The 27,378-nt window shown below is 39.9% G+C and overlaps 1 protein-coding gene across 10 annotated transcripts in view; it reads right to left on the reverse strand.

The window, feature by feature from the left end:
* KALRN (kalirin RhoGEF kinase) overlaps positions 1 to 27,378 on the reverse strand; it is a 447,706-nt gene that overhangs the window by 231,455 nt on the left and 188,873 nt on the right. For all 10 annotated transcript variants that reach the window (XM_031590658.2, XM_090143646.1, XM_090143648.1 and 7 more), the window contains exon 6: positions 6,605 to 6,727. In XM_031590658.2, the coding sequence (XP_031446518.2) occupies positions 6,605 to 6,727 (123 nt within the window). The remainder of the gene's footprint in view (positions 1 to 6,604; positions 6,728 to 27,378) is intronic.

Raw genomic sequence — 27,378 nt, forward strand, 5'->3', positions numbered from 1 at the left:
TTTTCTCCCCCCTCTCTGGTGTTTTTCTTCATAGAAAAGAATTGTCCCCAAAGAGTTCTGCAAGGGATTACTGATTCATGGCTACACAGAAGTACAGTACGTAAACTACAGGAAAGCAATATATTAATGTCTAGAAGCAAGGGCAAAAGCACTACAGTTGACATTCTATTGTATTGAAACTGGGGGACAACCAAGTTTTGGCTGATCTTTTCTTTACCATCAAGAAAGCATTATTTTGCAGTTATTTGCAGTTTCCAAAAGCAGGTCACTATCTTAAAAGTTAATTTTTCCTTCACTTCTTTCAACTGTGAAATTCAGAGCAACAAAGGGGACATTCTGCTCCTAAAGACAAAAAAACACAGCAAAAAAAAAAGATTCCTTCACATGTGCATCAGTAGCATAATATGCATGAGTATTTCTCATGTGCAATGCCTTTCAAGTGTAGAACACCTCATTTTGTCCACCAAGTCTTAGTCCACTCCTGTAGCCTAAACAAGGCCTTGATTCTTATAATTAATGTCTAAAACATAGCTGTTCCTTCCAGTGTTTTCACTCAAGTCCCTACCACTTGTTAGGATGACAGCCTTTGACAATAAGCACTGACAGCAGTGGTGATTCAGTTGTGGAATAATCTCCCACAGGGAAATAAAGCACTAATTCAGACCTGATCATCTTTGCAGTGTGCCCTTGCGGCTTGGAAGGCAAATGCTATCCTGGGCTCCATCAGAAGTAGAGGAGTGGCCGGCAGGGACAGGGAGGTGATTGTTCCCCTCTACTCTGCTCTTGTGAGGCCCCATCTGGAATACTGCGTCCAGGTTTGGAGCCCCCAGTACAAAAAAGACAGAGAGCTGTTGGAGAGGGTCCAGAGGAGAGCCACAAAGATGATCAGGGAACTGGAGCACCTCCCCTATGAAGACAGGCTGAAGGAGCTGGGCTTGTTCAGCCTGGAGAAAAGAAGGCTGCGGGGTGACCTCATTGCAGCCTTTCAGTACCTAAAGGGAGCCTACAAACAGGAGGGGAATCAACTCTTTGAAAGGGTAGATAACTGCAGGATGAGGGGAAATGGTTTTAAGTTGAGGGAGGGGAGATTTAGGTTGGACATCAGGGGGAAATTCTTTACAGAGAGAGTGGTGAGGTGCTGGAACAGGCTGCCCAGAGAGGTTGTGGATGCCCCGTCCCTGGAAGTGTTCAAGGCCAGAATGGATGGGACCAGGGGCAGCCTGGTCTAGCATTAAATGAGGAGGTTGATGGCCCTGCATGTGGCAGGGGGTTAGAGCTTCATGATCCTTGAGGTCCCTTCCAACCCTGGCCATTCTGTGCTTCTCTGTGATCTGAAGAGCATGCTGAGATACCTTCCCTCTAAATTAAGCCCTCCAACTCTAGCTGGAATGATGCTTTCTTCTATTACACATACATAGAGAACACCTTGCTCTCTGGAAAGAAAAATGAGCAGTAAGAAACATTAAATTTGCAAGAAAATTGGCTGTGTTCATCTCCTTTCCTAGAGAAATGGTTGACATACTGCGATGGCAGAGTGAACGTGGGGAATTGCAGATTAGTTGGAGGCAAAATTTGATTGTTGAGGAAGAAAAAGAAAGCTCACACCACGAGTTTAGAAACCATCTGTGAAGTGAACCTAACACATAAATCCAAAGCAGAATGTTTCAGTGATAAAATAATCTCATGAGATATCTTTAAGACCTTTAAGTTTCTATAAGAAGACCAATTACATTTAGCATGTTGCAGAATAACACTGGATGGTATTTTAGCTCAGCCTACACACAAAAATATATTGTTCTTTTAATATCAATGATGGGATTTTTTTTTTTTTTCCAAAAGACCTCATTTGCCTTTACAAAATAATTGTAATTTGTATGAAATATATTGTGACTTTCTTAAGATGATATACATCTCCATCTAGTGTTAGACAACTAACTCCCTGACAGCCGGATGGGCAGCACTGCCAACACTGAGCAGCCCTATATTTATGTATGCTCCATGGAAAGTGATAATTCACTCTTTAAGGAGGTTAACAGATCCAGGCATAAAACAGTCTTGGCAAAGGAAATATGAGCAACCTCAGTTAGAACAAGTGATATGTATGCCATCTATCCAAGTACAAAGCTATCATCAGAGTGGTAAGAGAAAAGATTCGGAGCTTCAGTGTAACTCAATCAAATTGACCAGATTAATGAGATTCTTCACAAAATAGTGAAGCTAAATATTCATCTTCATGAGAAGTATTGCTTCAGTATAAATATTACACAGCTGTGATAAAGACTAACATAATTTATCTTGAAACTGAAGTGAAAACAAGCATTGCCTTGAATTACAGGAAGAATATCTATGGTCTTTATTTGAAAGAAAAATACCACACTACAGTTTATTACCTCAAATATATGGCTTTTCCACATTCCACATGCCATATTGTTCACTTAAAAGGAAGAATTATTATTGGTTAGAGTAAAACTGTTTTTTCATAAGGGAGCTTTGGTCACAGAATGCCTGTAAGGGTCTATACAGAAGAGACGTGACAAAAGACATGACCAAATAAACACCAGAAGAACTGAGAAAAGCGTTGTAACTCCTGTTAGTTACGACAGGCCTAATGAAAATTAGGCTCCAACAGAAAGAAAAAAAAATGCCTTAAAGATCCAAGATCTGATCCAACTTCTGCTAAAGTCTGTACATTTTTTCCCCTAGAAAACATGTAGCCATCCTAATCTACATGCTCCTCTTCCAGTCTTCTCTTGAGACTGATTTTAATATATTGAGGAAGAAAAGCCAAAACCAAAACAAAAACATCACACAATCCAAAATCTCACACTCAAAAGGAGTGTTTCAAGATCTTATTATTCAGATTCATGATAACTAACTTATTTGCAATCTAACAGTTGCTGAGACTGACATGTCTGCTTAGAAAAGATCCAGCGAAATTATAACGCAAATTCCTACCGAAGCTACAATCATACAGCAAATCTCCAGAAAAAAAAAAAAAAAAAACACTGAATAGTGTAATCTAGTTTACTCTAAAGACTTGGAAACTTAAAGGCTCTCATTTAAGATGATGCTGTGCCATTGAACCAGATTTAAAATGCCATTATTCTTGAACCAATCTCCACATCTTGGGTCTTGAGCACAGTAACTAAATATTTGAGTATTGTAATTAGCATGAGAAAACTCAAACTCATGGTTCATCAGGTATGAATGTTTGTCTATTAAAACCCACTGACTCTTAATTTTTCAGACTTGGGTAGATCAGTTTATCACATCTGGGATGGCAAAGAGGTCTGAGGGATACAACTACCTATGCTACCATTTATAGTAACGGAACAGAAAAGGATTTCTGGCATTTTCTCTTTGCAGAAAGGAAGAGACTGAGAAAGAATTACAAATGCAAATGAATATATGCTTAGTATTAAATACTCCGGAGTGATAGTTTTCTATCTCACATATTCTGCATTGTTATTTAATCCTAATCCTTAAATTAACAAATATTTACCAGTGTGTAATTTAATGCAAGAAGCTTCCAGATGCGTGAAAGCAGTGTACACAAACACATCAGGAGCAGAGCTTTTAGAAACAGACACTGCAAGGCAAAGATCTGCACACTTTACAGAGTGACTAAAGTGCCTCTTAATGCCCTATAAATATCATTAAATAGGCACATACATACTATCCATTATCTGACAGTTTCTAGCAGAGATCAAACAGTGGCACAACAACTGAACCAAGAAAGACAATTGCATGAAAGTTTTGTAGTAGCAATTCCATGACTGTGTATTTGTAACATCACTGACACTAATTTCCTTTTAGAAAGCTGTGTATGGTTAAAAAAAAAAAAAAAAATCTTGCCTCAAAAAAATTCAGCTACCTGTGGTCTTTCTTTCCTAAAGATATCTTAGTCACCAGCAAGATTCTTCTTTGTTCCAGTGTTGTTATGCATCAGACAGACCTGATGCATATTTCCAGCCTCACTTCCCCATCAAAGTACAGCTCATATTGCTGTGTAGGTTTGGAGCATAAGATCCTACTGCTATCCTCCAGAATCACCACCCAACTTCCTCTGTATTTGCTTTGCTCAAGTAAATCTCAGTCCCAAGTTTGTCACTGACCATGGCTGGCTCTTGTCTTGAACAACCACAAAGGCTTCATCCTTACTGCATTTTGTCTTCCTATATGCTCACAAAGCTCCCATGCATGCCAAGAGACACAGCTACTGTCTGTCACAGGAGCTGAGCTGTGGCCAGGAAAGGGTTGCTTTAATTTCAATCTCTTCTTGCTCTTCCTGCATTCTTCCCCTCAGTCAGGATTACTAGTATGCAGCCCAACACCCTTATGCAGCAAACTGATGTTTTCTGCATGCTAACATACTCATGTTCACAATGCTGATTCTTGGGAATAACAAGAGTTGCTCTAGGTTTTTTTTTTTTTTTTTTTAAGCAAGTAACAATTTAAAAAACAGTATCACTGTTGACAGCAAAACTGCACTGACATAAGAACAGCAGCTCCAGGTTAGTTCAAGTAGCTGCAGCTTCAGGTCATTACCCAGCCACCCTCATGTCCACTATTCCAGAAGCAGGATGTCCAGCCTTCAGCAAGACAGCAGCCTTCTTTAATGCCACAAGCCAGTGTCACTATGCTGTAAAACCCCATTCACCTGCCAGCCTGTGCAACCTGGGAATTGAAATCCCATCTGGAAAGGCCACTGGGCAGACACATCACTGACATACAGGGGTTCTTGCACACACTCATATGTTTCAGCCCATTTAATTAGTCCAGAATGGAATGTCATCCCTCACTTTAGAAGGTGAGAGTTGAATGTGTCCAGTACTGATGCCCTTCCACATAAATGTCGTGTGTGTTAGAGATGAAGGTGACAACCTTCTTTGCAGTATCACTCATGCCAACCACATGAAACCCCACATGATCAAACATTTATGCAGTTTACATCAGAGATGGAGCAAAATGGGAGGTATGACACCTGTCCCACTATTCCTGCATGGCAGAAAGGGTTTCTGGGCAGCTCTATGATATAGAATTTGGGCAGTGGTGAGAGGGCACTGCTAGGAGCCAGGGCCACTGAGAGGTCCCTATGCTCAGCAGGTTCCCAAGGATCTTTGGGAATGTCTCACTTTCTGGCATTTTTCATTCCCAAAAGTTCACTTGGAGACTGACAGAAGAATGGAGAAAATTTGTTTTTCTTCCATTAGGTGGCACCCTCCCTGTCATTCATTAATTTTCTATTAACATTAATAATCTCTTCCCAAGTTCAATTGCCAGTTATTTTTAGAAAATAATGCCATTCAGCACCACAGAAGGATAAAAGGAGGTCTTTCAGCTTGACTCTTCTGACAATGCTTTCTGAAGGATTATGACTGAGTTTATATCTATCATAATCCAAATGACTTTTAATGTATTAACCTCCAGGACAAACTTATTTGTTAGGATTCTGCAAACAGCAGTGCTATTCTGCATTTTGCTGGATGGCAGTGTGATGGCAAGCTTATAAAGTGCCTAGAGCCTAATTTTTCAGTGCTCATTTCAGTTATAATCACAATAAACATATAAATAGACATATTACAAACATTTCTCACAGAGTTTAGTGAGGAACAGATAGGTGGAAGTGGTGGGTGGAATTTAGCTCAGAATTTAACTACCCAGCAGAAATGTAGTCAGAGAAAAAGGGTTAATAGAATTTTATGAAAGCAGTGGGCAGTTTAACAACATTGGGTGGTCAGGGTCTCTTTTTCACAGTTCAGAGAACACCTTATCCTTTGGTAGCATAGTCAGGTGTGACTCTCCAGTGATGTAAACCACTAATTTAAACACCAACCCCCACCTATGAGGCCTCATCCCCAGTGCAACCACAGACCATGCAGAGTATGATTCAGTTGGCTGAGTCAGAATGAGCTTTTGTGTAGTGACAACATTTGGAGAGGGCTTATCTCTGCATTGTATGATTGAAGCAGGATGCCTGTGTTCATTTTTCTAACCCACCACAACAATCAAAACATCAATACACTTTGTCCAGAATAAATGCTTTATGCAAAGTAAGAATGAGAAAGAGAGCAAAGCCCTTTTCGGTGGATAGTTATACTTTTTTTTTTTTTTTTTTTTAAATAGTAACAAAAAAAAATCCTACAGTAAAGTAAATGGTATTGAACGAACTGATTAACTATTGAAAAAGCCAAAATCTCACTGTGGCCACAACTGACAGCTTGATTAGTGTCTTTTTCAAGGTTTTGAGAAATACCTTACCAGGGTGTGGAAGAAAAAGCATAAATTATTCAAGGACCACACACAGATATCATTAATAACCAGTCAAAGAAATGTCACAAACTTAGAAAATAATGGTATTTGCTCTCCAAAATGTAAACAAATGTCAAAAAGACATGCTGATCTTAAGTCAAGGAAATAATCATATCAGTATCTGGGTGGACAGAGCAAAACTGCTTCCCAGACAGACGGCTGCTGCCACACCCTGACTTTTCTCTACTTCACTTCTCATGGGTTCCTTGCACTTTGAAATGGAGGCAGCCTCACACACTCACCTTAATCACACACACAGACCCATTAGATCACAGTATGCCCCCGAACTCACCATTGAATTCATGGCAAAGTGATTGTGCTGCGTCTGCAGGTCAAGGGCATGTTGGTAGCTCACACCAATCTCTGTGTGACTCTGCAGGAACAATTCTTTGTTGTGGCTGATCCAGTCAAACATCTAGAAGTATTCAGACAGGACAGAAAAAAAGTATTAGAGAAGGATGAAAAAAATTTTACACAGTGCAGAATATAAAACCTCACAGTTCTGAGACAGATTTATATGTAACATGGACAAAAAAACCTCAGCAACTCATCTATATTGCTTCATAGAATCATAAAAGTTGGAAAAGACCTGTAAGATCATCTAGACAAACTGTCAGCTCATCTCCGCTCTGCCCACTAGCCATGTCCTGCAGTGCCACATCTACATGTTTCTTGAACATCTCCAGGGAGGGTTTCTCCAACACCTCCCTGGGCAGCCTGCATTACCACTCTTTCTGAGAAGAAATTTTTCCTAGTATTTAACATGAATCTCATGGTGCAATGTGAGGCCATCACCTCTCATTCTATCACTGTTACCCGCAGCCAAACCCCACCTCGCTACAATCTCCTTTCACAGAGTTGTAGAGGGATAAGGTCTCCTCTGTGCCTCCTCTTCCCCAGATTAAACAATCCAAGTACCCTCAACCACTCCCCATAAAACTTGTGCTCCAGATCCCTCACCAGCTTTGTTGCTCTTCTCTGGACATGCTCCAGCACCTCAATACTTTTGTGTTGTGAGTGATCCCAAACCAAACCACAATACTCAAGGTGTGGCCCCACCACTGCCAAGTATAGAGGGGTGATCACCTCTTTGCTCCTGCTGGCTGCACTATTGCTGATACAAGTCAGGATGCTGTTGACCTTCTTGGCCACCTGGACACTCTGCTGGCTCACATTCAGCTGGCTGTTAATTAACAACCACAGATACTTTTCCACCACACAGCCTTCCAGCCACTCTGCCCTAAGCCTCTAGCATTACATGGGGTTACTACAACCAAAGTGCAGGGCACAGCACTTGGTCTTGTTGAACCTCATACAGCTGACCTCAGTCCATTGATCCAGCCTCCAGATCCCTCTGTAGAGCTTTCCTACACTCAGGCAGATCCACATTTCCTCACAGCTTGGTGTCATCTGAAAACATACTGAGGTTGCACTCAACCCCTCCTCCAGATCATCAATAAAGATATTAAACAGGGAGCCAACTTTATTATTCCCAGCACTGAGCTCTACAACATCACAACACCCCTTAACATTGAGGACCACCCCACTGCCCCCCCTTCCTTGCCTATCCCTTCAGAAACATTCCTTATCAAGATACGCTTCTCAAGCTATGGCCACATTTAAGTTGTCACCAAAATGATAGGTCAGGAAACATAATTCATAAAGCACGTTCCTCATTTAACTGATGCAGGAGTCTTTTCCTATACATAATAGTAATTTAATATATAAAAGGATGGCAGCAAAGGGACCTAAATCAGAGGTTGCTTCATTTACCAAGGCTCTTAACAGTTCATAAAGAACCTTAAATCCAGAAATGGACCAAAAATGTCATAAATAATATTGATGGGATTTTCTCACCCCGTTTTCTTTAGTCTATACATAAAATTTTCCAAATGTTGTATCCAAATAGCAAGTTGACTTCCTACTCTTATATTTCCTAGATCTTTCCAGTTCTAGTGCCAAAAAGCACTCTATCTTCCACTTATTATTTTTGGGATGAAGAGGAAAAAATGTATTTTATTAATATCTATAAAGAGTACACATTTCAACTTCTTCCACTTCCAAATGTATTTCCAAGCAAAATGGATAGTTCAGACAGAAATATGTTGAATAAAGATGATGAAACTCATTCCTTATTTTGTAGCACTTCAATGTAACACTTCTATCACTTGTGTGTTCATTAGTTATAAGTTGTCACAAGTCAGCTTGGAGATGGTGTGTTCGTGCTTTGGCTTCTTCTGAGTTGAGATTAAACATTTTCTAAGTAGGAACCTTTCATTCTTTATGCCTTACTAAAGCTGTGCAGGCATTATAATCTTGCAACAAACATTTTCTGCTACAAAATCCCTTCAAACTTCATTCACTCATGTTGCCTCCATCTTCATCCCAGAAAACTGGTGATCTGTCCATTGATAAGAACTCTGTCACAGTTAAAAAACAAACAAAAAACCCTCCACTGCTTACTAATTCATTAAAATTCATTAATATAGAGGCAGTGGAGGTCTGGCCAATACAGTCTCAGATGTTAAAGAAAGTGTTTTCAGGTGAAAAGGTAAGAGAGACATTTTTTAAGCAGCCACCAAAGGATCAGTCTAGATCTTTGTTATAACATCATTGCATTCTCCAGTAAGTAGCTCTTTTTTTCCTTCAGCACTGAAGAACAGATTTTGACCTCTGACAGCTGAAGAGCACTGCTCTGGCACTGCACACTGCAATAGCTTCTCAGGGTCCATTATCTTTTCCCTAAAGAGAAGGTGATCCCAAGAACAGAGAAAAGGCCTGCATGGGTCACCTTAGACTCCTGCAATAAGCTCAGTATTTTGCACTCAGCACTCGATTCAGCACAGCAGTATATTGCTCTGTGCAGGGGATTTGCAGCAATAATACTGATTATCCCCTTCATTAGAAAGAAAATGAACTTTGCAAGCACTCCAGCACCACTGGACACACTGCAATGCCATGGTCCCAAAAATCCGTCACTTATGCCTGACTTCTTAAACTTTTATTTATGAAAATACACTTGAAACTACAGAGTCTACACAATCTCAAATGTCACATTGATGAGTTTTCTTAAAGAACAAATTTGATTCAAGTTCCAATGATGCAAGATCAAACCAACATCTCATCTTACCCATTTTCTGATTTGTACCAATGGAGATGATAAAAATAAAGCCTACCACCCTTTTTTTCCTGACAGCGTAAATAAGATTTTATGCAAGGATGAGTTCAGCAGTTTCAAATATTACTGCCAATTAAACAGAATGAAACAACCTACTATAACTTGAAGAGCTACCTAAAGCAAGAAGAACTGTGCTGCTGAGGAATTTATGTCCGAACAAGACTTTACATCTCTATTTAGAAACAAGCACAGACATTTTGTAAGTAGATATGCATTCAATCTGAATATTTCTTAATGTTTTTAACAATCTAAAGATGTACAGGAAGAAGGAAATTGGCAGCAATCCACTGAAAACAAACAGTAAATCTAATATTTTATGCTTAGTGAGGCCAAATTGGGAACTTTTTAGAACAAGTAATTTAAACTAAGTATCTATTATTCTGTGGATAAGAAGCATTTCCTCCATCTAATCTATACATATATTATTGGATGAGAATACAGGTTATTTTAAACCATTTCTTTGCCCTTTAAAGTGCAATAATAGATTATAAAGGAAAAAACAACAAAATTTAAAAGATGATCAATCATTTTATCTAGCTTAGTCAACTGAAATACACACTAGCAGTTGAAAGGATAACCTTCATGAATTTTGAACAATGCACAAAGATCATAGAATCATTAAGGTTGGAAGAGACCATGAAGACTATCAAGACCAGCCATCAACCCATCCCCACCATGACCACTGACCACTTCCCTCAGTGTCACATCTCCACAGTCCACTTCCAGGGATGGTGACTCCACCACCTCCCTGGGCAGCCTGTGCCAATGCATTACCAAAGATGTCATATCACCTTTCAAAAGGGTACATTTTTAAAACTTCTATTCATGGACAGTAGCAGAGTCTTCAGTTTAGACACTGGATCTTTCTATCATATTCTTCAAAGAAAAAAAAAAATAAAAAACCACTTTGGTTTCAGCCAGCCTACGTCTATAGCAAACTATCCCCCATCAATGTTGTCTGGATTCTCTCCCTTTAATTGCTGCAAACTTCTCTGACTTGAAAGCTCAGAGTAAAAGTCACTTCATGTGGTTTGAAGCAGGAAGAAAAACAAGCAAGATAACCTGGAATGAGTGCAGAAGAAAAAAAAAATAGGCAAATTCATAACAGTCTAAAGTAAGGTTAATGATTCTTTGCTCAGTAAAAACACTGAATAATAAGCAGTCTCCACCATCACTCTTACTTTAAGCACTAGCTATGGCTTTGCAAAACTGCAGGCACATCTACCTTATGCAATACATCACTATCTTAAACACCCAAATAATTTCAAGATAAACTGGTACCTCTGCATGGCTTAGGCCAGTGCTGTGTGGAAATACTAGTCTGATGCCCAAAACCAGAACAGCCTGGGCATAGTACTACTTTGATTTGTCTGTTGCTTTTGTTGCCAGGGCTTGTTCAGAGACTTCTCAAACATTTCTGTTTAACACTCACCAAATCGTAGACATTTTTCAAGTACCCTGAAGAATGGTTTGGGTTTTCTTTATTGTCCATCTAAAGCAACAAGGAAAACTTTGTTCTTTCACTCTCCTACTAATCAAAGATGCACAGGAATAAGTACCACACAGTCCCACAGACCGCAGGATTTACTTAACAAACATAGGATTTAAATAAGTAAATAATGAGGTTGTTTGCTTGTGAGATCTAACAATTGTGTTTTCAAACTTTTCTCTTCAACCACAAAGTCTGTAAATGGACCAAAATAAGATGAGTTTCTCAGGATAACAAAATTGGAAGCTCAGGCTCTGTGAATATACCAGATGCTGCGTGACTCACAGTGAAGTTATGAGAGCTGCTAATGCATGGCTGGTGGGCTCAATACAAAGGCCTGACAACATTGTCTGACCTGCCCATATTACCAGCAATATTTCCTGAAAGCTTTCTAGTTAAACTTGTTTTCCACATGAAAAACATTGATGCTTCCTGTGTTCCTGAAATGAGTTGGTCAGTTTGCTTAATTAAAGCAGACCATTAAGAATGTGAGTGTGGCAAAGACCCAACAACTGCTGTTTTACTCAACTCTGCAAAGCTTGCTCTAGTATCAAGGGCCTAATGGGCTCCTGAAAAAATGTTCAACATCCTTTGATAAGTTAGTTTCCCTGTCAAGAGAATGCATTTTTAATGCAGTAAACAGCAGAATCCAGAGAATGTGCCCTGAGAGATCAGTTTAGACCAGACATGGTGTCTCAGCTACCTGATGTTTTCCATGTCATTTTAATGTTGCTAAACAGCATTATAAACAATGGATTTCAACCCATTCATTTAAAAAGGGTTCTTACAAACCTAGCCAATTAATCATTATGAAATTAATAAATCTTTAATTATTCCTTTGACCAGGCTCTGAGCACCTGATCCAGCTGTAGGTGTCCCTGTTCCTTGCAGGGGAGTTGGACTAGATGGCCTATAAAGGTCTTTTCCAACTCAAACAATTTTATGACTTGCTTCCTAGTTGGAGCAGTACAGATTGCCAGTAAGCTAATTCTTCTCTTAAGTCTGCTGATCATTTCTACAGTCATGAATTCACACTAAACAGGAACACAGGATCACTTAAGACTTGCATACCAACAGTACTCAATGTCTCCCTGCTTGGCACTTCTCTGCACTGCTGTAGATAACCTGGAGACCCATTAAGCTGTTGGAGTTTTCCAGTGACTGCGTAGCTGAGAGCAGGACTTAAGCACACTTACAACAGAAGATAAACCTCCGTGTGATTATCTCTTGCAATCCCTGTCTCTAACAGTACATAAAGGAAAGAGAATGCATATGCCGACAAACACTAAGTGCTAAAAAGAATACCACCCTACATTTAACTCAATTATTAGAGAGCCAGAAGAGCCAAGAATGGTCCAGAGGGTCATCTTTTAAAGCTTTACTAAAGCATCTATCTACTCCAACCGTCATTAATGATTATCCATGCACCAGTAAGTATTACACATAGCCTTGGGGCCATATTCTATCTCCAGATTCAGTTGTGCTGGCAACAATGAATTCTTAACCTCACGTTTTGTCATCAGGTTGATGACAAAATCGAGGTTAAGTGTTAGACCAAACAGCAGGTCTCCAGCTGGTCATGAGTAAGTCCTATGGAGAAAGATGGGGACCACATACTTTCCCTGGATTTGTAACATCTGGCAGGCTAGTGAGAACAGTGCAGAAACAGCTGTTTGGGAACAGAGAAGAAATACACGGATACAAAACAGCATGTCTGCAGATTGTGTGCTGTCCTGCCCTACCTCCTATAAAATGAGATTTATTATATTTCAAATAATAACCTCTGCTCTCCAGCTTTTGCCAGAGCTTACTGAGGAACATGGAAAAAAAATGAGCGAAGCACCCCACTTCAGCTCCCCCTGTAAGAAAGAGAATCGGAAACATTCTGCCTCCATTACTGAGCTCTTTGAATGCTCTCAGACTCAAGAGTAGTTCATACACGTTTGTTTTTACGTCAACATTGTCCTTTAAATTAAAAAATTCTCCCACAGATTAAACCTTTTCCATTGTGAACAAGGAAGGGCAGTATTCTTCCCTGGTTTTCTTCACTTTAAATAGAGTGAACAAATCCCACTCTTTTAGCCTTTCCTCATCTTCTCACAGCATTTGTTCTAACTAATGGCCATCTTCTGATGCAAAGTAAGGTACTAATATGATGTTAATTTTTTCCAACAGAAATAGTGCCAGCCAGGCTTACCTGTGCAGTGCTTCTGACCTCAGTTTTAGAAAAGAACATCAACAGCTACTGAATCAACATCAGTACTTCCTGCATTGCCTGGCTATCTTTTATTCTTGGTCACCTCCTGCATAAGTGTTGTCAAAGAACAACTCAGCAACTTGAGAACTCAAGCTACGTTCCAAATCAGAAGAGCAAATTCAAAACCGCTCAGAAAGAAATACAAGCAGAGTTTAATAAACTCTAGTCAGTCTCACATGTAAAGCAACAGGCATAAAGATATTCTCACACTATGCTTCCATATGCTGCTAACAAAGAAAAAAAACATGTCACTAATCTTAAAAAATTAAAAATAAAAGTGCCTGTATTTGAGTAAAGGACAGATTGATTACATGCCACTCAAAAAAATAAATAACATACTCCATTATAACAGTGCTTTTTGATCTCTTTCCAGTTTGTAAACATTGTAAAGTTTTTCAAGGCAAATGCTTAGCAAATCAATATCTGTGAGCAATAAACCCACTTCATTGAATATGATCTACTGAGAAATTTCATATCCAAGTGAGAAACTACTGGAGATTAGCCTGCACTGGTTATTAGAGAAACATCCATATGTGAGCTCATGTGAATTTTGGATTTTCAAAGTTACTCAGCCAGTATTAAATTGACTAATCTACAACAGAAAGTGGGAAGTTCCATTCCAAGGCCATTTAAGGCTAAGCAAGTTCATTTTCATATGCTTCCACAACATAAACAAAGAAATAACACACACAGAGCAATAACTGCCAGAACCACTGTCTTGAGTTTACAAAGTTTCCAACTACAGGGCTTATACTTATATCATTAAGTGAATTCACAACAATTCAATTGAAGATAAATCACGTCGTATTCCTCATATCCTTTCCAATTGAATTTAATCAGTATTTGAAGAAAAAAAAAAAAAAGTACCATGCAACATATGTCTGTATGCACACAACCTATAGTGATGCAGAGGGCGATAGTCCTGTAAAGATTCACATCAGCTACCTTTATAAAAGACAAGTAATCCAAAGTATTTCTTGGTGACACCAAAAAAGGATCTTACAGTTGGGTCAGAAAAGGCCTCCTGTACACCTGGAAAAGGCTAAAAATCATGCAACATGAGAGGAGATGCTAGTCTTCCACTGTAAAGGAGTCAGCAGTCTATCCAACCATCCCCTTTATCTAGAAGACAGGTAAAGCAGAGATGAAATAGGACCCCTGGTTTATGGGCAGGGTTTGGAAAGGTGCAGGTGAAGCTGATTAGGGCCATTAATGCCCATTAGTAATGCAAGGCTTCTGAGAAGAGAGGCCACTAAAAGAATGGGCTATTCCTTAGCAGGGCTGTGCTGGCCCAGAATAATTTTTGGAGAATTTCTGATGAAACTCTTGATGAAAGCTACTTCAACAAACAACAACAAAAAAATCCATCAATGAAATTTCTGTTAAAAAAAAAAAGTCTTGATCAAATCAAAATGCCTGAAGGTTTAAAATAGCACTCAGCATACTTCTAAGTGCTTTGCCTAAATGCAAAGTTGTGTTTTTCTCTTGTTTACAGGCAGTGAAGGACAAGCCAATGTTTCCACCACGTCTTTCTTTTTCACGTGTGTTCGGAATGGTGACAGCCAGGGCAAGCTGGTATCCTGCCAATAGGGCAAATTTACACCAGATGAAGATTCAGACCTACAGCTGTATTTGTGTAACCTAAATGCTGCACGAACGCAGTTTTTCCATTATAAATATCTGTACATGTGATTCATAGAGTACAGTAAGCTTAAGCTATGGCATATTGAATTATTCCAGACAATAGGCACAACTGTCATCCCACTAGAAAATTAGTGAGATGTGTGATGTGACAAATGGCATTGTACTAATGGCAGAGCACCATTTCTAACACACTCACAGTAAGTTTTCCTACCAAATACCAGTGAAAGAGATATTTTTCTCCTGACAGATACCAAGCCACAGTCATGCACATACTAAGCCAAGAGGTTCCTATAACACTGACTAGAGAAGTAATAATTTTATTGCTGAAGATGGGAGAAAATTACAGATACTAAAAACGTAAATATGACTAATCTGGGTGTATATCATGCATCCATGTGTTTGCATCACTTTTTAGAACTATTGTGCCTTTCCATCACATTAAGAGGCACCAAACGCTCAGGCATTCTTAGAAAGAATTTCTTGTTCCATAGAATGGAAACTAGCTAGGTGCAAATTAATGCACTGGCTGGAAAGGAAATGTAATACCAAAAGAGAAAAATAAACAGCACACAGATGAACAGAAAAAAAAAAAACAGTACAAATTATGAAGAGATCAGAGTGGGTCCCCCAGATAAGGAAACCTTCCTATCAATGTTCCGCATCTGGGAAATACTTAGTAAACACAACTCAGGTGAAAAGGCTGTATGAGTTGAGTGACTTTATAGGCTCTGGTTCTATTCCCTGCATCGTGTGTGACATTCCTTTAACTCCAAATAGCTGCCTCACAACCAGAACAGCCAGACAGATGTTTAGTGCTTTGCATCAGAAGCATGGCATTTCACTTACAGAAGTACCCATGTCTAAGGCCCAGAGATACAGCTGTGGGATAATCATATGTTTAACTTCCAACAAGTCATGAAACACTGGGGATGGAGCTGGCACCTCTGTACAGAGTGTAGGGGTTTCTAACAGCTGTGCTTGCCTGTGCCCATGAATGACTGTGCAGGGTGGGAGGAGGAGGCAGTGAGATGCCCCCAGCTGCACACAGCAGGGCCCAATCATCACATCAAAATGTCAGCCACAGAAACACCTGGATACAGCATCTGGGGAAGAAAAGCTGTTGATGGCTGGAGACACTCTCTGTAGGGTGTCTCTATGGTATGGGGGCAGGGACACACCTAAGGGACCATGGGTGACCTGTGCTGGGGCAGAAACAGCAGGAAAATGTCAAGAATCAAAGTGTAGCTGTAACAATGGCAGAAAGAAACTTGTGCAGACATTATCACTGACCTCCTCAGCTGCCTGCCACATCACCACAAGTATTTTGATGACATAAACCATGATAAACAGTCTGTTCAGGGAGGTGGTGGAGTCACCATACCTGGAGGTGTTCAAGAGATGTGGAGATGTGGCACTGATGGATGTGGTTAGTGGGTGTAGTGGGGGTGGGTTGGGAGTTGGACTTGATGATCTTCCAACATTAATGATTCTAAAAACAGGGGAAATTGATACTGTTTGTTTGTCTGTGTTTTGCTTTGGCCTATTGACACAATTACTGAGATCAAACATTTGTGTTGATTACCAATAAAGTAAGCAAAATTTCTCAAGTTGAGATTGTTGTGCTTGCAATATCTTCTTAGTGCCTGTGTAAGAAGAAGGCACCCAGCATTCGGATGCCAAGTCCTGCAATACAAGACAACATTTCTGAATTCATTTCCAAAATGTGTATGTTTACAAGAAGAAAATCCAGAGCAACCTGGTTTAAAATGACACTGATGCTTCTGGAAACTATCCACAGACCATGGTCCTGATTTCACCTCTTCAGTCATCACCAGATCCTGAGGATGCAGCCTCTTGACTGCACACCTACCTTCAAATGATAATGTTGTTCCCTACAAATAGACATGGTGGCTAATGTACAATATACTTTCAAAGATCCCAAGTTCTGCCAAGCATGGTCTATTTAAAGCATTTTATCCAGGCCAGAAAGACATTCATTTAATAATAATCACATATGAACATCTAAAAGATGCTTCACAGTAGTCTGTTAACCTCATGCACAGTGTAATTGCATTATGTCCTGCTAAGCTCTTAGCACCTAACCTTCTTGAGGTTCAAAGCAGTAAATAAAAAAGCTGCTTTCTTTTTTTTTTTTATCCTATATACGTTGGCTTCCTCTCTTTTTTCTACATGCATAGACTTCCTTGCCCTTTAGAGCATTAGGGTTTTCTTGCCTTCCTTAGTTAAAGAAGAACTATAATATAATATAGTTATAATATCCTACATTCGTACTTAAAAATGAGTTTTAAGTTTGTATTCAGATGTCAAAACTCTTTCTCTTGCCATACTGATTAGGGGAGCATTCCTGTGCCTCCTAGTGGTGCCAAGTTAGAGAAGCTGAAACAGCCTCAAAATGCTCTATATCAAAATTGGCAACAGAAATTAAAGAGGAAATTTGTGCAAATGCAAAAAAAAAAAAAAAAAAAAAAATCTATCAGAACATACTGCCTCCAATTATTTTTGGATCCATTCTAATGCTCATGGAGGAAGCAAGAGGAATAGCAACTGCATATCCAATGTCAGCAGCAGGAAACTACAAATAGTACAGCACACCATGTTCCAGTTCCAGCAGCAGCAGCTTCAGAACTGTTTCCTTACAGTGAGGCACGGACGCACGGCGAGGTGATTGCTGCCAGAGTTAGGAAACAAAGCAGGAACTACGCCATCACTCGGCTAATGTTCTGCTCTCTTGTTCTGAAAGGTCACAGTCGTGCTGGATGATGCACTGCAAGTTGGATAGTAAGTGCTATAGACTGCTATAACTGTGTTATAGGGTGCACTTAGCATAAAGGAAGTGCGCAGGCCTTCCTCATCCCTAGCTGTGCAGTGGAGATGATGAGTTGTTACTGTTTTTATATTCTCATCAAAAAGATCAGGTTCATTTCCAAGTGCCTTGATGGCAGCATATTCAGCTGCCCACAAAGAAAAAGATAATATAATAATAACATGGATTTCATGGCACGAGGCAGGATGAATTAACACAAAAAGATGGAAAGCACTGAAATATCTATTTCACACATCAGATCAGGACTCCCACTTTAGGACAGCACTCTGGTGTGACAGGAGGGAAGGCAGTTAACACTTATGGTTTGTAATTCCCTGTTTTTTGCTTTGAACCTTGCATTCCTTGTACTTTCATTGCGCTCCAAAGCTGATCCAGCTCAACAGTAGTCAGTCTGTTGCAGATGATTGTCCCTCTTAATGGGCAGCTGTCATAATCTAAAAAATCTGCAGCACAAATGCCTTCAGAACATTCTTACGCTCTTTGCCTGTGCAGGCTGAATTTGATCCAATCATGAAACTGCTATGGAAAGAAGGTTGCATCCTCTGATCTGTCAAACCAGCAACAGACTCACTGCAGCAGAAGCAGAAATATCCATGTCAGGCTCCAAAAGGTGTACTGTCCCTTCCTCCACAAGAAAGGAAATGATGGTTGCAACATTCACCATTAGAACAATTTCCACTGGGAAGATTGCTGATGAATGTTTATCTAATTACCTCTACTGCTCCACTCAGCAGGCAAGGCAATCCCACACCTCCTCAAACCAGATGGCAAAAACGGGTTGGTAGCTACTTTCACTTATAGGAGCCACACAGCACAGTTGGTGCGTACTTGTGAATTCATTCTGTTGTTATTAGCTTTGTCCCCAAACTTTCTACTGGTGGATGGAAGGGCAGAAAGGCAAATGTTCATAGTGCAATTGGTGTACAGAGGAAGACCCCCTGCATCCTTTCCTGATAGAAAAGAAAATAGCAGGATCGAGGCTTGACACTGCGAAAGAGCTGGAAGCTCCTTTGGAACATCGCTAATAAAAAGACATTTTGATTTTACAATCCAATTAGCATAAATGAGCTCTGTTTGCGCTTTGAGGGGAGTTAAAAACTTCTATAATGATGTCCTGATCTTGCAAAATCTGTTCTTTCCTACAGATATCAAGGACAGGATCTTATTAAGCGTGACCAGCAGTGGTCAAAGTAATGAACAGTTCCCACAGAGCCCAACATGATTACTTCCCACTCTGGCAACTCTTCTCCTTAGATTGGGGGCAACAAATTGAGGGTGGCGTCAGCAACCTGCCAGAAGTCTACTTCATATTAAACAGAGCAGATGTCAGCTAGCTACATCTTTAATTTAGAGCTATAGCCTGCAAGGATTGCAAGTCCCAGCATGCAGGTTTCTGAAAGGAGACATACAGGATACACAGGATTCATCTTTCTTTTATAAATGAAGGTCTCCGAAAATAATTTATCCTGAAGAGATATTTCCCCACAGTTCCCCAACAATTCCTGCATCATGTCCATGACTTGGTGAGGGTGACTGCAGATTATATACAGCTTAGCTGCACCCTCAGAGCCTACTACAGTGGAAGGTGTCGATCCCACTCCAAAATCCTTTTAGCACATGACATCTGTGCTCACAGCATTGCAGTGACTGTCAATGCACACTCTGTGTGCAACCACCCCTTGTTATTTTTCTGTTTCTTTAAAAAAAAAAAAAAAGTCTGAAACCAGGCAATGTCGGTGGTTTGAGGTATCCATGAGCCTAAGCCCTATTCTGATGTTCAGAAAAAAAAAAGACAAACAACAACTACCCAGAAAAGATATATTCAGAACATCATGCTGCTTGTTCAGCTGCATCAGAGCACCTAATAGCGGCTTCTCCAAGACAGCACTGAAGCACTTCAAGACAGAGCAGGAGAGGTACTCAGTAGCAAGAATTCAATTATTTTAAAATGCAAAAAAAAAAACAAAAAAAAAAAAACAGAAAGAACACATGATAGAGGACACATCTGAATAAGCACACTGAAAATTAATGAAAAACTGCTGTCACGAGAGTTATGGCTGCATACTTTCAATGCTCACCTGTTGTATTGGAGCCAACCTCTTTTCTAAAATGTGTGATATATGTGATTAAAGTTGGCATAGGTTAATTTTGGGGAACACAAAATTTTAAGTACAGATAAACAGGATCTCCTGTTTGATATCAATTTCCTGTGTTGGTCCTTTGCCCTCGATGTTATTAGAAGTATTTTACATAAAACATCATAAATGAAGTAGCATATTCACAGTACTATACTAAAGCAATTCAAAGCATGTGTGGATATATATCTGTATTCAGCAGGAATGCTCCCATAGCTTTACATCTGCAAGGGCTTTTTTTCAACTGAAAAGCTGCATTTCTTTGCTGTAAACACCCAACACCGTAGACAGATTCAGTATGTTTCTATGCTAGGCTCAGCAAAAATGTGCATTTAACTATTGCTTGTGCACCCAGCTCTGTCTGTCTGTTTGTACATTACCCATATAATTAATCTTTCACTGTTTTAAGATTTGATATTGCAAGATAGTGTCTGTCAATTCAACAATTTAGGGAGCTATCTGCACCTATTTTCTGTGTGCAGCCTGATATTATCAATTCTGTCAGAGCAAATACTTCATGTTGAACATGGGACTTGTCCTCTCTGTTGTCATTTTCATTTCAGAGTGAGTTTAAATATGAAGGATGGCACAAGAATAACAGGAATGATGGCAAATCCTCAACAATCTTCTATGCACATGGCAGATAATTTGGACTGAAAGTTGACTTTCTATCCCCACACTGACATCCTAAGCCTGATTGTATGAAAGACAAGAAAAGTCATCCAGTAAGAATTTCTGTACTATAAATGGTACCATATGCCAAGGGAAACTTCAGGTTATAGAATAAAGGTATTTGTTGTTTGTTTTTTTTTAATCAGCAGTACAAGAAAGTAGACACCAGATACAGAAACAAGGTTTTGGGAGAGAACAGACACTGTGTGCTCTGTGCAAGAGCACATATGTAAGAGAAAAGGTAGAGAAAAAGAAGATAAGCAATTTAAAATACGTTAAGTTACTACTAAATGTTGCAATTAAGCAGTCTCTGTTCATATAGACAACTATTCCTTTTCAGATCCATAAACACGTCCGTATATTTCTTCTAAGGCTTAAAAATAAAACCTGTTGTGTCATGAGCATGTTCAAAATCTGTTTCTCTTCCATGAGGAGTATTACAAGTGCAGGCAAATCAGGGTGCCCATAGTGTTGCAAATGTGCACTTACATAACTGGCTTATTGCACAGGGCACCAGCACAGACAGCTGGAAGTAGGGTCCCACTTCTGTAAGTGGGTGGCAAAGCTGCCAATCCAGACATCAGCAAGGCTGGAGCCAGAGACAGAAGCTAGAAAAGATGGCTACACAGATTCCAGAGTAGTTTGAAATCACATGGCTCCTGCAAATGGGGCTCTAAGAACACACACTTTCTGTATAGCTAACAGTAGAACTCTTAGACAGACCATGAGAGTCTTCCATTAATGCCAAAGGAAGATAAGACTGCCTGTGCTTTACTTGACTGGGCCTCTGCTTCCTCAGCAGACACCATAAGAAGACCTCAAAATGCTATCAGGTCAGGGGATGCAAATAAAACTAGCCTGAAAGTGAGTGGCTACACCTGATGAATAGGGAAGCAACTGCTTTGAGCTGAAAGGGCTACGTATCAACAAGTCAAGCCCTTTCGATCTCTGAGAACTCTTTATATGGGGCTATATGTAAGGGATTTCATTTGTGTTTAGCTTGATCACTCTTCTAACAAAGCTCCCTGTAAACACACGCATCTTTACAAACACAGACTCCAGGTTTGTGCCTCTCTGACGCAGCATCTATACTTCAAGCCACCATCTTTGTACAGGCATTCAGGATGTGCTAGGAATGAAAGTAGCATGCTCCAATGAGCCCGACATATACTCTCAGTCAAGTGTAGAAGACACTAAGCTTATCAACTCCTTTTATTAAGGAAGTCTTAGGGAGCTTGCCTCAGGTCTAACAACACCCCCTGTGTTCAAAATCTCCTGGAAAGCTCCTTACTGTGATGCTCACTTACTGCGCTGTTGTGATATCCATGGTATAAGCACTTAGATGGAAAATCCAGGGCACGCTGAGTTCTGTACGCCAGCACGGTGTTCGTGTAACTTCAATGAAATCTAAATCCTACACAAAAATCCATTGCTAATCCATGCTTATTATACCAGCGTGATTATTACTGTTAACAGTTAAATACCGTTCATTCAATAACAAATCCTTTCCCAGTGAAACAGCACAGGGGCAGATATATTTCTCCTTGGTGTGAAAAGCTAAGGACATGCTCTTGTTATTATCCTGATTCTGATTTTTTCCCCTCCTAATATGCCTTCTCCTCAGCCCTAATTACCCACCTCCCAGAACTCACTTTGCATTAATTTCACACGGCAGCTCCCTCCGACAGCTTCTCAGTACTTTCCTCATTGGTTTCCCACTCTCACTCCCCGGGACACATCTCCTTTCCAGTAATTTCTAAACCACCATTTCACACAAAATCTTTGTGGTAATTGTGTATAAGGCACGTAGAAGAGATCAAAGAAAGCAAGTGCTTCCAGCAGTGAGATGAGAGGTGAAATGGTCCTTCACTGAGTGGATTTTATGTCAGTTCAAGTAGTCTGTCCCAGGTGCTGTGCCTTTTTTCATTACACAAATCCGTAAGAGTTAATGTGACATAGTGTAAATAGGAAAGTTCTGCCATCTACTTCTGGATCAGTTCAGAGTGTTTAGACACAGCTCAAGAAGGAAAAGAAGAGATGAAAGGCTACAAGGAAGGAGGTGAAAATATTGCTGATCTTTCTAATCTTTCTAATGCTGCTCTTCCATAAAGTCAGATAAGACACATTTCTTAGAAATACTTCCCCAAACAGAGTCACTTGACTAAAGGAGCAGTTACAGTTCCTCTGCTTAATGGACTGTAATAAAATAAACTGCATCCTATTAGCTAAAAGGATCATATCATCAGATTTGTAATGCATTTTATTACAGAATATGCAGCATCGTAATTTTGGAGAGCAGTATAAAGGGAAGTAATGTATGAAACAGTTAATGTGGATATGTATTATGCAGTCACAAATACACTTCTCTAAAACAGCAAAATATCCATGTTGTTTCCTGCTATCACCTTTCTTTACCTAACCCAATGGATAGTTAATTCATTTTGCATTCTGTTTTTCCATCAAAATTATCCTACATCTTTTTAGACAACAAGCAGCTTATTGAGCTTTCTTTCTTTCTGAGAAACCTAAACTTTTAGTAGATGCAATAGTCCAATAATGGTGTAAGCATGGTTCAAATACTCAGATCAGATACTATTGGATAGTCTCTCTCATTGGCTTCACCATGGAGCTAGAGGTTCTCTATGTTTTTCTAGATGCTGTATGGTATTAAGTTTGACTTTGAACCAGGAACTTCACATAGTACTTCAGATTAACTGCAAATGAATATCCTGCTAAGTGGTGTTTTCTCCTTCGGGAACCAAATGCCCCATTTTTTATTTGACTGTATGGAGACTGAGTCAAATAGAGACAATCTGGTAGAGCAGCTCTTACTAGTTCCCTTATTTAAGCAGAGCAGTCAGAGGGAAAGCCTTGAAGCAGCACTGCACGTGAGGAATTTTATCACATTCTAATCACTCTGATACTCACTAAAAACTTCCCATCCTCCCATACTGGTCACAAATTCTGCAAAATGTGTGCAACAGCCGTGGTGCAATAGGCAGGGCTGTGCTTTTCAAAGGAAGATTTAGTATGGATGAGGCAGAAGGTTTTGAGTGCAAGCCTGCTGCTTTGCTGCCCACTGAAGACTTGATGTGGCCAGTGGTTTGCCACTAGACTTTCCACAAAGCTGGCCCTATCCAAATAAAATGTTTCTCTCACCACAAGCTTCCAGTGAGATTCACTCATTGCATTTTCCACCCCTATTGCCATTCTTTTGGAGTCTGTTCTATGGATTGTGTGGGAAGGCAGGAAGGAGAAGAGGAGATGGGGTACACATGACCTTGCAGGTTCTCCTCTGGCTCTCTTTAGAGGCTGACCCATGAAGGAACAGCCTGCTCTTTCTTTGCTCTAGTGTTACAGGTTTGCCATAGAGATCCTAGGTTCAGTCCAGCTGATGACAATGTTGCACATATTTAATGTGGACAACACTGATTACATCATGATAACTGTTTTTCATTCACATACATGCAGGGGTAGTAAAATTGATATGGAACAAACCCAAAATGATGGGGAAATTCCTACAAAAGTAAATTTGGGTGCCAGTTACAAATGATTTCCAGAAGGGCTGGAAAGCCCAGAATGTAGGGATAATTTTTTGTCTTTTTTTGGTATTTATTCAAGCACAAAACATGTGGACTGTTGCCTGAATTCTTCTCCCTGTCCAAATTTCAACCAACCAATTAACATTTCTCGGATAGTTACAATAGTTGGACCTACGTTCATTGTGGTTTTTTGTTTTATACAGTAATCAGTTTGGACTGGACTACATTTATTCATATTACTGATTGCTAAAATATTTTCCTTGTTACCCGGTAAAAACACAGTGAAGGCTCAGTTCTAGTTTCAAAATTATGTACATATATATGTATGTAATATATTAGTTGGTGAGGAATGAGTTTATTGAGCAGTGAGGGTTGGAGCTGCACTCACAGCTGAAATGTGTTATTTATCAGCAGATCTTCACAGTCAGCACTGCACAGTATGTGAACTTCCTTGCACCACTCTGCCAAAGCTCCCCATGGCTGACCTGCTTGCTGGCCTGAGCTTCAGGGAGCTCCCAGCCTCCAGCTGGTGACTGCATTTCTGTGCTGCCTGTGCCTGTGGCAGAACCCAGCTTTGCCATTCCTTCTGCCCCAGCTCAAGATAAGAAAATGCCAAAGGTCTCTCTCTCCCACTGGTTTGAGTGGGAGAAGCCTGGAGTGTGACTGCTGCTGCCCTCTCCTTTTATTTACCGATAGACCTTCTGTAAGCTGTAATACTTGTAGTTTGAATAATCCATTTGTCCAGCCACTGACTGTCATTTATAAAAGTTCCTACAGAGAGGCTCCATGGAGAAAAAAAAAAAAAAGTGAACTGATTTGCTGTGAACATTGTGGTTTAAGAAGGAGCCTACATGAACATGCTGCTTGTTTTTCCATCTTGTGCTCCCTCCTCCCCCCTTTTTTTCCATCTTATTTTTAAGAATTTTTCAGGCAATGAGGACAGCTGAAATTTTTAAAATCAGAGGTGTCCAGAAAATGGAAAGTCCTTGTCCATTTTCACCTTATCGAGACTGGTTTCCTAAAATAACACCCAATGAGTACACAGGATATTTTAAAAGGCCCTAAAACCTTATTTATATTCAAATTTTATGTTGGAGTTTGAGCTTTTATGGAGCATTAGAGTTGTCATTTGATTAGCACTAAATGACATATCCAGGCTGAAGGGTGAGAGCTGTGCCTCTCCCCAGGAGAGAAGACCATCCTGGCTCTGTAACCGCACTGAACAGTAGAGAGTAGAATTCAAGTGAGAAAATGGAGGTACCAGGAAACTTTAAAATTCAATACGGACAGACTGTGGTGGATATTTATACAGTGGAGAAAGCTCGCAGGCTGGATTTTGCTCTGAACTTTTTATGAGACGTGTAGTTTCCAGTCTCAGATGCTCAGACTACTTCAAAGAGATGTGCAAAAGGAGAACGAGTACATTAATATTTTACCTACATAACAGTCTACCTATGTGAAATGCAAAGTAAAAGGGACTGCAGCCTTCTCTGCAAGAATGTTAGGGTGAATTTCACAAACTGGAAAGATTAAAAATACTAATTTGAGAGTATAAAGCAACAGCAGAAGTAGACAAGGAAAGATAAAGTGAGCTATTAAGAAGGGCCAAAGTAATAGTATGTTTAGTTATGAGAGGCAGGTGAATGAGGTATCTAGAAGACCAAAATGCCAGTTTTGTCAAATGGGAATTGCTCGAGACAGCCAGTATGAAGAAGGCAGGAATCATGTTCTCACTGCTTCTGTCTTCACCTCAGAAGTCTCACCTACCTTCTGACTCACCTAAACCTTATACATAACTTCCCAGAAAGACACGCAAAGAACCCAGCTGTCACACTGCTCAGGCTTGTATCACATCATCCATTTGTCCTTGTTCAGGAGACAGAAAGGAAAAAGTATTTTGGAAACTTCAACTACATAGAGTGATGCTGGGCAACAAGAACTTCATGAAAACTGTTTCTATCCAAGAGCTTTCAGCTGAGAAGGTTAATAGTATCAGCAAGAAATCATCATTAGAAGAATAAAAACTTCTGTTAACAAGCACTTGTCATCTGAAAAATCCCAAAGAAATTGAAAATCCAAGCCGACTGAACTGCAGCCACGACTGGAAAGGACACTATAGTTGTCAGCAATCTGCTTACAGCAAGTCATGTGCAGGAAAAGGGAGAGAAAAAAGAAAATGTAGCATTTTGAAGAAAAACTGCTGTTATGCATTCTTGAGTGGTACTACAGTGATTCTGATTTTAGAGAGTCTCATCCGAATTCAAGGTTTTCCCAATAGGAGGATTGATTACACAATGATGGAGCCATTTCCATAGCCACAGAACCCCTTAGAGATATTCAGTAAATGCTTTGAAAACCAGTGACCTGTGCCTTTCTCTGTGCTACTGAGGATTGTATTTGCTTCCACTATGTGCTTATCCCTGGCATTTAAAAATAATATTAATTTGCAATTACTATTAATATAAATTGATTAAACAGATCACACTCTACAGAATGCCCCATCAGATGATATCTGCATTTCTTTTGCTGTCCTTCCTGGGCCTGGACAGACACAAAAGTAAAATGAGATGCTTGTACATGAAGTGAAAATGTAGAGACTGGGGCTTGTGATGGATGTACAGACTAGATAAACAAGAGTCCAAGAGCTCAATACCTTCTACTAAGAATACCCTAGTTCTGTGGCCTAGAATTTCAAATGTGAAGTGAGGACTTCTCCCAAACCACCTAATGAGATGCCAAGTACTTCTGTGTTGAGAAGGAGAAGCTGCCAAGATTCCAGCATGACATAGTTTTCTAAAATAAATTCACTGAAACTGGTACCTGCAAATGCTTCCAGTGGCAAAGAGCAGATCCACAGTAGTAGTAAGAAGACTGCTTTATTGTGCATTGCTGAAATTTGAAGGGGTTGTTTTGTATGAAACCTTGTTAGGGAACCCCGTTTTTCATCCAGTTTTTCCAACAAATGAGACAAATTTCTATGTTTTGCTTGCAGAGAACTTGCCTATCTGCTACAGATTCCCAAATGAGTATCTCCGAAGGAGAGAAGGGACGGGGAGGTAGCTGCAGCAATACAGCACACTTGCTGAACTACAGCTTCCATGTTATTCACCAGTGGTTCTGCTCTATGTTCTTTTGTGTACTGCATTTCATTTTGCAACCAACTATGTGCTTTCCAGGCTGACACACCACATTACAAATGTCTAAGAATTATGAAGTCACATTGCAATCTCTATGGAATAATTTAATGCTAAATAGTTTTCAGGTAAGGTCTTATGACGATGAACAGCAATCTTGGCCACTGATT

The sequence above is a fragment of the Phasianus colchicus genome, chromosome 7 (genome assembly GCF_987193195.1).
Source record: "Phasianus colchicus chromosome 7, bPhaCol1.hap1.1, whole genome shotgun sequence".
In the NCBI taxonomy this organism is placed as follows: domain Eukaryota; kingdom Metazoa; phylum Chordata; class Aves; order Galliformes; family Phasianidae; genus Phasianus; species Phasianus colchicus.